Raw genomic sequence first — 12,707 nt, 5'->3', positions numbered from 1 at the left:
GTTTGTACATACTTCTCGCTTATATTGACTTCATACCCCTTTTAGAGGATTGTGTTGCCCTTGTTACCTGCTCAGTACACGAGGCTGCCATTCACGCTTTAGCATCTCCACTCCCCTTCGCACATCATCTTCCACCCCACTCAGTTCTTACTCCACCTACCACGATATACGCTATGATCGGGATCACTCACCTTCTTACTCTGGCTGTCTGTACATACTTCTCGCTTATATTGACTTCATACCCCTTTTAGAGGATTGTGTTGCCCTTGTTACCCGCTCAATACACGAGGCTGCCATTCACGCTTTCCCCACACACCACCCGCTCCACCCGCCCACCACCCCTGGGACCGTAGCCTGTAATAGTTGGTACGATGATGAGTGTAAGGCTTTACGTCGTCAGCTCAGATTCGAAACAAAAAACAATCTGCCGAGCGTATCAGATACGCTATGCGAGTACTGTACACTGGTACGGAGGAAGAAACTAGACTTCGTTCGTTGGAACGAGGAGGAGCTACTGAACATTTTGTTTAGTAACAACTCTAAGGACTTCTGGCGGAGATTTCTAGAAGGACGGTCTCCTCCGCCACTCACTGACACTCAGCTTTGGTTTGATTATGCACGCACACTTTATGACATCCCAAATCAGCTAGTCCCGAATCTCTCACACATGCCTCGCCCCACATCCTGCACCCTCTTCACTAGAGGAGGGGTAAAGGATGCTCTAATGAAACTTCATAATGACCGAGCGAAGGATCACGAGGGGTTATGCACTGAGTTCATTGCATATGGGATTAACCTCCTAGCCCCGATCTTAGCAAAGCTTTTTAATGAAGCTGTTTGTTTGGGGTTTTCACACACTTGGACCATTAACACTATCTCACCCATCCACAAGGGAGGGGATCCCATCAGCTCGGAGAACTACAAGACCATTATGATTGGACATGTCATGTCACATTCTCACGCTCAGATGTATCATCGAGGAGGCGAGGGCATGAAAGCAGAGGATTTATTATTGCTTTGTGGATTTCCGCTAGGCATTTGACACGGTTCTGAGAGCCTGCCTCATACAGCGCCTACTGGACTTGGGTTATGACTAGGAGATCATTTGGGCTGTCATGGCACTTTATGAGAGAGTTTTAGGCAGAGTTTGGGCAGGATCCGGATGGACAGACGAGATCATGAGCACCATCGGGATCAAACAAGGGTGTCCTTTGTCGCCTACCTTGTTTGGTCTCTACATTGATGAGCTTGAGACATTGATGCAGACACATGGGGGTGTAGGTTGCTCTCTCGTGGGCACGTTGATCCAGATATTGCTCTACACAGATGACGTGGCTCTCTTGTCTTCTTGGACAGAGGGGCTCCAGAGACACCTCGACGCACTACAATCCTTTTGTGCGTCTCATGATTTGAAGGTCAACCTGGGTAAAACCAAGGTCATGATCTTCAATACATCTCGAGCCATCATGCGTCAGGAGCTGTTCACATTTGATGGGGTCACCTGTTGAGATAGTTTCATCTTACACTTATCTTGGGGTTATCTTTTTCGGACCCAGCTTCACTATGAGACCCGCGATGCAGGCACGCTTGAGCAGAGGGTATGCTTCATTTGCCTTACTAGAGAGGCAGTGCTTTCACTCGCACTTTCAAGATCCACGCACCAACGGGTTGCTTTTTGACTCCTTGGTTCGCCCAGCGGGGAGGTACGGCAGCCCTTGTTGGGGGCCAGACTTGTGGGATACAGAGTGGGCCCGTGTGGAGCAGCTATAGGCTCTCATGTTATCACGGATGATTCGTTGTAATCCATCTGTTCCTCATCAGATCATTCAGGCTGAGTTTGGGTCACCCTCTTTACAGCTAGATGCTGCATTTCAGGTCATCACGTATCTGTATCGAGTTAGGGATTATGGGGATTACACCTCGGGGCGTAGCAGGCTACCATGGATAGCTCTATCCTCTTCTATGACACTTGTAGCAGGAGGGGACCAGAGGTGCTGGTATGCACGTACAGAGAGATGGTTTGAGTGACTGGGGCTTCACATGGATAGACTACCTCCCTCGAGTACAGCATGGATGCTCCGTTTTCTTCTCTCCTATCACATGAGGTCAACTAGGTTATCCATGAGGATCTACTACAGCTACACATATTTCGGACCTAGTTGGGACAGAGTGAACTCCCAGTGAAGTTTAGCTTCTACAAAGATCACTTCTTACATATCACAGCGGAGGGTTCTATTGACCCACCAGGATACACGCAGATTCACCTACCCCATCTGCCAAGGGTCTCTCTTCGGCAGTTCCGGGTCTCTTCACACAGACTTCGCATCGAGAGCAGCAGAGCAGAGCGACTACCCAAGGAGAGGCGCATATGCACACTGTGTGACATGCAGGAGGTTGAGACAGAGGAGCATTTCATCTTCAGGTGTCCTGTTTACTATGAGATTCGAGGGCGTTTCCACTGCCTCTTCAGGGATAGCTATGGGATTTTGGCCCGTTTCCTCTCCTACCCAGACCAGCGGTGTTTGGTAGGTTTCATTCATGAGGCACTTAGACACCACGAAAGGATATCCGAGCACGGAGACAGGAGCAGGCTTCTTCCTCGGCTGATCCCTCTCAGAGCTCTATCACGGAGTTCTTTCAGCTAGATTACATGGACCCCCACGAGACAAGGCCTCGACATGACCGTGATCCGGAGCCTGTGACCCGACAGTTCAGACAGAGGGTTGACACATAGATCACACTTGGGGACATCCCCTCCTTGTTTCGACCGACCGACAGGGGTCACAGTAGCCTTGGTCAGACACAGAGCTACGACTAGGAGATGTGCCAGGACCGCACCTCTGAGTGGCCGACAACACTCTATTGCCGACTTCATGCCTCCACTGCCTCATCCATCTTGATATCTTGCTGCCGCTGATGATGATGATGATGATGCTGAGATTGATATATAGTCAAGCATGGACATGACTATGTTGTACTTAGGACTTAGTACTGCCATTCTGCATTTTTGCATTTCGCATTGGTATGGATGCTCGCTTAGTAGCTCCACTACCACAGCTTGTTGTATCAGGATTTTCATAGTCTCATAGACCCATCGGTCTTCCGAAGACTTTAATAAACTTTCTTTCTTTCTTTCTAATATATTAATATATCTATAGGGAGTACTAGCTGTTGTAGGAGTGCATCTTCATCTTGTAATTGAATGCAACAAGATTGGTGCATGCTTTTGAATAAGGTGTAACAGGTATTGATTTGTATTTTTTGAACTGTTTATGCATGCAATTTTTCAGTTTGATAAACTCTGATTTTTGACAATTGGTATCAAAGCCACATGAATCCTACATGTGAGGGTTTGTCGATCTATGAGAGTTTAGTTTAAGGCTTGAAGGTTGATGGGCATCCATGCAAATGAGGATACAAGCACAAGCGAGGAGCTAGCTATCACTTAGAATGGCTGAAGCTTCAATGGCAAAAAATTTCATGCATGGCAAATGAGAGAATGAGTTGCCATGATGGAAAGGAATTGCTGAAGGGTTTCGAGTGCTGAGGAGAGAATCATGGCAGGAGAGGTTATTGAGCATGTGGGGAGTGCAATTTCGACCAAACAACCAGTAAAAGCTGGGTTTGCAGCCCGTTTAATGGCCTCAAATAAATGTGATGCAGATTTATACTGAAATTGAGGGTGACATTGACGATTTCTCTGATTGTGAAGTTGAGTTCCAAAATAGTTTTTCTTTTTCTTTGTAATAAGAACCTCTTGGTACATTAACGTGGTAATGCATTAGGATAGTGCGTTGGAGGTTTATAAATTTCATAGTGCTTTAGTCTTCCGGCATGGAAGTGATTGCGTTCATCTTCTATACCAGCCTGGCCTTTTGTGGGTGGTTGTTAATGCCCAATCGTGGTACTGCTTACTAGTGCTTCAGTTGTCCCGTGGCCTTCCTTTCGTTTTGGGTGTGCGGGGCAATTGTCGTTTCCAGATGATGAGTGGGCGCCGGGGTGTTCGCTCTTCATTGAGCGATGCTTCAGTTTGTCCTGTGGCCCTTCTTTCGTTTTGGGTGTGTGGGGCAATTGCCGTTTCCAGATGACGAGCAGGGTGTTTGCCCTTCATCGAGCGATGCAAATCAACATGCAGTGACTACGTAAGGTGGGGCGGGGGGGGGACACAATTGAGAAAGCAAATGGTGGAGAGAGAGAGAGAGAGAGAGAGAGAGAGAGAGAGAGAGAGAGAGAGAGAAAGAAAGAAAGAAAGAAATTTTATTAAAGGTCCACGGAAGGCCATACATGGCCTATGGGACACAAAATCATCCGAAAGGAAAATACATCATCAACGATGCGCCAACTAGGTGGCCTCATCGTAATACCGCTAAGATGCCAAAAATGGCTACAAAAATCCTAGATACAAAATGAAATGAAATAGAGTACCAAAAATGCCTAGATACAAAATGTAAAATATGAAATATGAGGAACATCGTCTTCCCTAAGGGTCCAAAGAAATGATGGAAGTCATGGCCATCGACCATGCCTCCTGCCATGAGTGTGAAGATCTGGGCAAGTGTCAAATGGGCTGCTGGCGGTGCCAAGTCTCCATGGAGCAATCTCCTCCGAAAGTCTTCGGGAGACCGTGAAGGTCTATGAGACTAAAGATAACTGATACAATGAGCATAACGGTGGCGGTCTCAAAACGGGCCAGCCAACCGTTTCTACAAAAAAGAGGTTATGAAGGACGGTGTGTCTAGTCCTGATACAAAAAATATGTGTCTACCTCCAGATGATACAAAAAAGAAGGGGGGGGCACCAAAAATGGGGCAGAGGGGGGAGATACAATATATATGTGCAGGTGGTGATCGTCAGAGACCAATCATAGAGGGGCCGTCAAATGGGAGGCCGGAAAAAACCTTGCGATAGATGATTGGCCTCTGACGTCACGCGGCCTAGTCGAGCTCGGTCGTCGGGGGCGGCGGGTGGCCCTGTGGATGAGGGCAACGGTAACCCCGGTGGGGCGGGCAGAGAGCAGAGACGAGATGTCATGGACCCGGATGTGTGAGTCTGTCCACTGGCGCAGCTGTCGTGGCTCTGGCTCTGGCTCATGTCTGCGTCGTCGGCTAGACTGAGGAGAGAGAGAGAGAGAGAGAGAGAGAGAGAGATGGGTTCCTCCTTGGGGATACCCAGGCTCTTTCTTGCTGCCGTAGTTCTTTGATTCGTTTTTGCTCAGCTTCACAGATTGCTGGGCGCTTTGCTGCACGGTCTGTTTGCTCCTCTTCTTTTTTGGTGTTTCGCTTCACTAGCAGCTCTCTTCTCTACTGCTTCGACTGGTTGGTTCTAGTTTTCTTCATCCCTTTGCTTCTCCGCTTCTTTGACTGCTTGGTCCTTTACTCCTTTGCCCTTGCACTTCTTTTGAGAGGAACCCCCCCCCCAACACCCCCTTCCCTGGTTTTGTACTTAGCATTTTATCCTTGGGGATCACCTTTGAAGATGTTGTAGAAATGAAAATATGTGGCATCTCAACTAATTTTTTTTCGATATATTTTGTTTCTAACTTCTTATTTCCAGCCACATGTATCTTAGTTGTGGTTGCTTTGACATAGGTTTTGCAATCCCTTCCCTCTCAGTTAAAATTGTCCATTAGATGTTTTAAGGCTAGGGCTGATTTAGTAAACCCCTTGCTTTTACAGAGGGAAAGGTTTATCCTCCGGGCTGAGCTTCATAAATGGCTGGAAGAAATGGAAGAGAGGAAAGATACTATTTTAGACAGGAAAACCGTGGTTCGCAATTTGGTGAAACTGCAAAGGGAAGGTCGCTGCAAATGCATTCTTGTAAGCATCCCAGGTGTGAAAAACTATCGGCAAAACCGCTCTATTGATGTAGTCCTGTTGCCATCTGTTGAAGTGGGTCCAGATTTATTGAGCCAAATATATGAGCGTCAGAGGGAGTTCGATGCACATATCCGTGTCCAAGGCTCAATGCGGTCTAAAAAATCTATTTTGGATGGGGACATTCCTGTTCTGACTGGGTTAAAAAGAATGCCTCAAACAGAGAGTCAAGCTGCAGATAAAGGGGGAACTTTGCGTGATAATGGTTTTGTTTCTGCCAGAATGGTTCGTTGCCACATGCTTCATCGGTTTTTGTGGATGTATGTTTCTGGTGTTAATGAATTTGATGCTGATCTATGCTCACCTTATGGCAATAGCGACACAGACAGTGGATTTGGTGGGATTTTTTCTTTACTTGCTGCAGTACAGGCAATGCCTTTGGAGTTGTTTTTACAAGTCATTGGTTCGACCACTACCAAACATATCAAGGGTTTGGCTGAACGCTGCAGGCGTGGAATGCGACTCTCTGACTTACCCACTAGAGAGTCTGAAGCATTGTTTGATACAAATGCTAGTGGTCGACTCTCTTGGCTCGTAGATATATTGCGGCGGTTAAAGGTAGGCTCTTATGGAAACCTCTTCCTTTTCATGCTTTGAAATGCTACTTTTGATTGGTAAAATTTTGATTGATGATTACAGTTTCAGATGGTTGGTTTTTCTTGTGAGGTCTTCAATGTCAGTGACATAGAGAAACATCTGCATGCTTCTGTATGTAAATCCATGAGGTGTGCATAAAAGAATTATTTTAAGAACCACCAGAACATTTTTCTTCTTTGCAAGATGTTTTACTATTGACCAGATTCAAGGCATGTGTTCTATGATCGAAATAATCCTAAACAGATTTTGCAAACCTCGTCTCCTCTCCTTCTTCCCTACCTCATGTTACCTCATGACGGGCATGGATTGTCCCAAACTAAGATTTCAATGGTGTCTGCTAGCAATCATGTTGGGGTAGAGGGCCATTTCATGTTGGGGTAGTAGAGCCAATGGCCCCCATCTCTGAGCCCCTGTATAAGGAGGACCCAATGTTGGAATATGGAAAAAGAACTAGAACTAGAAACTGGAAATGGAAATGAAATGACAAGACTAAAAGACAAGAAATACCTTGAGAAGAGTGTAGACAAGACACAAGCTAGACTGATAGATTAGAATGATGTGACCCATTGAATATATGGGCCAAAGTACAAGACATAATGCAAGAGTGTTTATGGGATAATTGTAGAAGTGCCACATGGCACACACTCAAGACATAAAGACTAGTCTTAGACTTAGACTAGGAAATAGTACACTTAGTGTGCACTTATCTCCAACACCCTCCTTAAGTGGACACTAGGAGTAAGACAGAAAGACAAGACTAGAAGACAGACATAAAGACTGATAGACTGAGAGACAAGATATAAAACATGACAGACAAAAGATCCTGAGACACCCCTCCTCAACTGATATCCTCATATGGGTCCACAAGGGTAAGGACAAGATGGATCTAAAACAAAACACAGTCAGATTGATAGACAGATAGACAGACAGACAAGACTAGATAGACAGAAGACTGACTGTAGACAAAATAGAAAGACCAATGACACTAGAACCCCTTGACCTACATCATCGGTGGTCAAGGTGGTAGACAAGACATAGAAGTTATCAAAAAGCCCACTTCTCATCATGTAAGGAAGGAACAACAGGATCAGTTGATGGAGATGTTGCAGCAACATGGGCTGAGGTAGATGCAGGAGCTGATGTAGAGGTTTTGGAGTAGCAGTCCCTCTCCCGGTGATTATCACGGCCACAAATGGTGCATGGATGAGCCTTGAAACAGTCCTTCTCCACATGATTAGTTTTGCCACAATGGGTGCAAGGCTTTCTTACCTTAGAACTTCCTTTCTTTGCTAAAAATGCAGTGTCAGTTACCTTTCGTAGTTGAGTTCTTTCTTCCTCTTGGAGAGCATTGATGATACCCTCAAGAGAAGGATTATTATGATACTTGAAGGTAGTGACAAGAGTATCATAGGAGTCAGGTAAGCTTTTGAGAAGCACAGCAATAGCAATATCTTCGGAGATGGGAGACTTAACTGACGCAAGCTGAACCATAAGACTGCGAAGATAATTAACATGAGAGGCTATAGTAGCTCCTTCCTGCATATGTAGATCAAAGAATGAGATCATAAGTGCAATTTTAGAGTTTTTAGATCGGGCTCCAAAAAGAGTATCCAGAGTGATCCATGCTTGAGGAGCAGACTGTATGTCGGAGATGTGATGAATGTAATCATCTCCAAGGCCGAGCAATATGATAGCATAGGCTTTGTCGTTCTTGGCAGCAACAACTTCCTCAGATGGACCTTCGGGAGTACCACGGTGAACAATGTCCCAAAGGCCTTCTTTCATAAGATGGCACTTAATTTTGATTTGCCAAGTATGAAAGTTGGACCCATTGAATTTGTCGATAGAGATGAGAGAATGAGAGGAAGATGCCATGTGGGAAGGTCTTACCGCTTGCTAAGATGCAAGGGCAGTGTCTATTCCCTTACAATATTGCAAAAATAAATGAAAGGAGAGATGCAAGAAGCCGGTTCTCTCACCACTTTGTCAAGGCCATAGCATATGACAGCCCATCGAAGCAGGAGGAACCAGCAAGAAAAGGAACTGCTGAGTAAACTGATGCTGAGCAAACTGAAAGAGGCAATGCACAGTACCTTAATCCCAAGGCAGAGGCAGAGGCGCAAAAAAGAGCGCGGTCCAGGAGATGCAGGCAGCACGAGCTCCAAGACAGTCACGAACAGATGGCGCAGATCGCGAACAGCAGCTGGAGAGGTGCAGATTCCGTACAGGTACGGATTCCGTACAGTCGTACGGACTGTACGGACAGTCTGGACTGTACTTCGAAATGTTCGTTTGTTGATGCAGGTGCAGGAGCGATAGCAGGAGCGGGAGCTGCAGCAGTGACAGCAAGAGCAGGAGCTACAGCAGCGCCAGATCTGTGCAGATCTGACGCACAGATCTGGCAGAGAGCAGAACTGCGCAGCAGATCTGGCAGTGTAATGGCGTGCAGATCTGACGTGCAGATCTGGCAGAGAGATGGCGGGCAGATCTGCAGCGGCAGCAGGAACGGCAGCAGCGTGGCAGAGAGATGGCGGGCAGATCTGCAGAGAGATGGCGGGCAGATCTGCAGCGACAGCAGGAACGGCAGCAGCGCGGAGAAGACGGGCAGAAGATGAAGATGGCGACCAGCTGAGCGGGGGAGAAATCTGAGAAGAGGCAGCTATGGCTACAGCAGACTTAGAGGAGAGAAGAGGGATCAATCTAGCTCTGATACCATGTTGGAATATGGAAAAAGAACTAGAACTAGAAACTGGAAATGGAAATGAAATGACAAGACTAAAAGACAAGAAATACCTTGAGAAGAGTGTAGACAAGACACAAGCTAGACTGATAGATTAGAATGATGTGACCCATTGAATATATGGGCCAAAGTACAAGACATAATGCAAGAGTGTTTATGGGATAATTGTAGAAGTGCCACATGGCACACACTCAAGACATAAAGACTAGTCTTAGACTTAGACTAGGAAATAGTACACTTAGTGTGCACTTATCTCCAACACCCAAGGGCTTGACATCTGTGATAGATGCATCAGTGTGAGAGATGCCATGTGGGCACAAGTAAGAGGTATCACATGGGCACATGGAGAAGAGCTGACGGTCGTCACATGGGCATCATGAGAAGCTAGCATTAAGGCATCATGAAGGGCCGGTACATGGGGAGGATGCACATCCATGTGGACTGCTTGAAAGGTGGCATGGATGGGGCCTTGGCTGGGGCTGAATTGAGTCCAGCAGAAGGGCCTCAAATGAAGGATGGTAAGGGTTCATATAGCCCCACCAGGAAGGGGTCGGCCAGCAGCACTTTATTCATCAGGTCAAAGGGGCCCGATGGGGTCGGCAGCTAGAGCTGACTGGTTGGCGTGAAATCTGGCTGTTAGGTTGGCCATATGTACGGGTGGGGGGCAGCAGCCTAATGGAGGGCCCAAGGCTTGTTTCAGTATGAAGTTTCGGAGAAGTTCAAGAGCTCCCACAGCCACTGAAGCTTAGAGAAACACGGTTACCAGGAGCGGATGCACTACGAGTTTTGGATACACATCTCGTACCAGCACTTGGCTGCAGATGTGAGGTACCTTGGGACATTTTGTTGTTAACATTGTCCACACTTGTGGAGCTTTATATACACTTGAGTTTTGCTGCCTACATGTTGTGTATTACTTCAGTCTGTGTCTGTCTCTTTGCAATACTGTGGTACACATGTTGACTAAAAGCGTGATCTGTGGTGTTAGTGATTCTCACAACATTCTGCTGTGCTGTCCAGGCTGAGCTTGCCGCATTGTTTTCTAACAAATCAGCTGTATAGTCAAGTGTGAAACCATCTCGTGGCCCTTAATTTATATATATATGTGTTTGTGTGTGTGTCCAGGCTGTACTGAGCTTGCCACATTGTTCTCTCACAAATCAACTGTACAATCAAGTGTGAAACCATCTCGTGGCCCTTACACACACACACACACACACACACACACACACACACACACACACACATTTTTTTTGGGGTGAAAACTTTTGTGCTTTATATCACAAAATAGCTATCCCAAAATGGGATATGCCAAAATACATCAACACATATGTCCCAGACTGGGAAGCTGGAAATACATCAAGAGAAAATCTCATTGTAGGACACGTATACTTCATAGTCTATGTAGTGAGTTTGCAAACATTCAAAGAGAAATTGCTGCAAAGAATGATGAAAGAAAGTGAAAGTAGCAAACATAGGATCACCATAGACTCTGTGGTTTCTATCTTTCCAGAGAGTCCAAAGTGCCCAGTAGCGAACCCAGGAGAAGAAGAACTCAAACTCCAGTCGGCGAGGATAAATCCCAAAAAGCTTGAAAAACTTGGTGAAAGTAGCATGAGGAAATCTCAATCGCAATCTCTCCGAAGGATGCCCAAGAAGTCACGTAAGTCAAGGCAGTGCCAAAAAATACGACACACTTTTTTTTTTTTTGGGGGCTGAAAACTCTGAATGCTTTATATTACAAGATAGTTTTCCAGAAAAAAAATGGCAAGCCGAAATATTACATCAAACGAAAATGTCCATGTAGGACAAATATACATCCTGATCTATTCAGTGAGTTTGCAAACAATCGAAAAGCGATTGTTGCAAAGAACGAGGAAAGAAAACAAAAGTAGAAAAAACTGGATCACCAAAGACTCTGTGGTTTCTAGCTTTCCAGAGAGTAGAAAAGCTTGCCAAAAGAAGCCTGAGAAAATTGCATTCTCAATCTGTGCCAGAGGATGCCCAAGAAGCTCTGTGTCTCGGGGAAATGCCAAAAGATATGAGATACTGATTCCCTTGGAGCTAAACACTGATGACAGATAGCTGGAGTAATACGTCTGCATGATAAAAGGTGTCTAGACGGAACAACCCCCAACAGAACCCGCCATAAAAAGATCCAGCGTAATGGAATCTTGGAGTGCCAAATCTGTTTCAATCTCTTTCTCCACCATTTGACTGGACGTTGCAATGCCCAAATTTGATTGGCTGTGTCCGACACCCAGGGTGGTGATAACAGAACTTTAGAGACTGTTATATGAGATAGCTTCAAAGGACGAATGGACGAGTATAAAGGAAGAAGAGTCCAACCCTGAAGCCTGTTGTCTTGGAAGTTCTAAAGGCGGTACTGACTGAAATGGCTGAAGCATTCGAGTAATGACTTGCCATACCGGACGGTAATGCATGTCCAAACCATATTTTGCAGCAACCAAAGGGAAGGATAAAAGAGTGCCATCATCCTTAATAACATCAACGACATTGGAAATCCCTTTTGTATTAAGAAAATAAGAGCGCCGGGGCTCTTGCACGGCCAAGGGAGGAGAAGAAACGGGTGACCAGTGGATGCTCAGAGTTCGCAAAGAGTTACCTTGTAAAGAGTATGCTTCCAATCTAGAAACATCCGAGAAACCATAGGGCAACATTTGATTTTTCCTTCAATGCAGCCCAAAAGAAAATCGCACTGCATAGGTTGCCAAAAACCAAAAGCAGGAGTGGTGATGTGAACAAGTAAGGAGCGCGTCATAGCAGCCCAATGCTGATCATCTTGAAGAAACTGAAGCATCATTTTGCCTTTGTGAGCTAAAATGTGCACATGAATATTAAGAATATTCAGCCCTCCATGCAATTCGGGTGGGCATAATCTCTGCACTGGAAGTATCCGCAAGCTTTTCTTGCCATGCTTTGACCGCTAGAAAATTTCCATAATGGTGGACATGAAGGAAGACAGATCCCCCTTAGTGAAAAAAATCAATGGCTGCAAATAATATTTTGCCCGACATAAAATCTGATTTTCCTTAGAAGAAAGATTCCTGAGGTGACTCAACTCTGTCAAAGACTAACACTGAAATTTCACCTGAGCAACATTGTCCCGCAAGGTCTTCATGTAGCTTTTGCCATAATTACGAATGACTGCTTGCATTCGTGTAACAAAAGCTTCCCAAGCAAAATCAATGCCAATGGCAACCTGTTGAGATAGTGGCTGAACTGCATCTTTAACCAGAGCCTTGTATGCTTCATGCTCCAAATAACTATTGTTGACAATGAGAAATCTTCTGTGCACAAGCCTATCATCAGGTATCTCATGGGAGACCAATTCTCAACCACAAAGGGGCATGATCAGTGTGGGAAAGTGTAATCCACCCATAAATTGACAGTGAGAAAATCTTAGTGCTGAGGATCAACTCTATACCATCGATCCAACCGAGCCCGATAAGCAGATTGAGCATTGTGTTGAAATA

At 45.6% G+C, this 12,707-nt stretch overlaps 1 protein-coding gene across 1 annotated transcript in view; it reads left to right on the top strand.

Annotated features, from left to right (window-relative positions):
* Positions 1–12,707, top strand: part of LOC147899512 (B-block binding subunit of TFIIIC) — a 131,156-nt gene that overhangs the window by 27,230 nt on the left and 91,219 nt on the right. The window contains exon 8 of the mRNA XM_087377855.1: positions 5,676–6,431. Within this exon, the coding sequence (XP_087233981.1) occupies positions 5,676–6,431 (756 nt within the window). The remainder of the gene's footprint in view (positions 1–5,675; positions 6,432–12,707) is intronic.

The sequence above is a fragment of the Dipteris shenzhenensis genome, chromosome 8 (genome assembly GCF_047967505.1).
Source record: "Dipteris shenzhenensis isolate YYH24624 ecotype China chromosome 8, Dip_SZ_1.0, whole genome shotgun sequence".
In the NCBI taxonomy this organism is placed as follows: domain Eukaryota; kingdom Viridiplantae; phylum Streptophyta; class Polypodiopsida; order Gleicheniales; family Dipteridaceae; genus Dipteris; species Dipteris shenzhenensis.
Note: the sequence above shows the minus strand (reverse complement) of the source record. Positions and strands in the feature narration are given on the sequence as shown.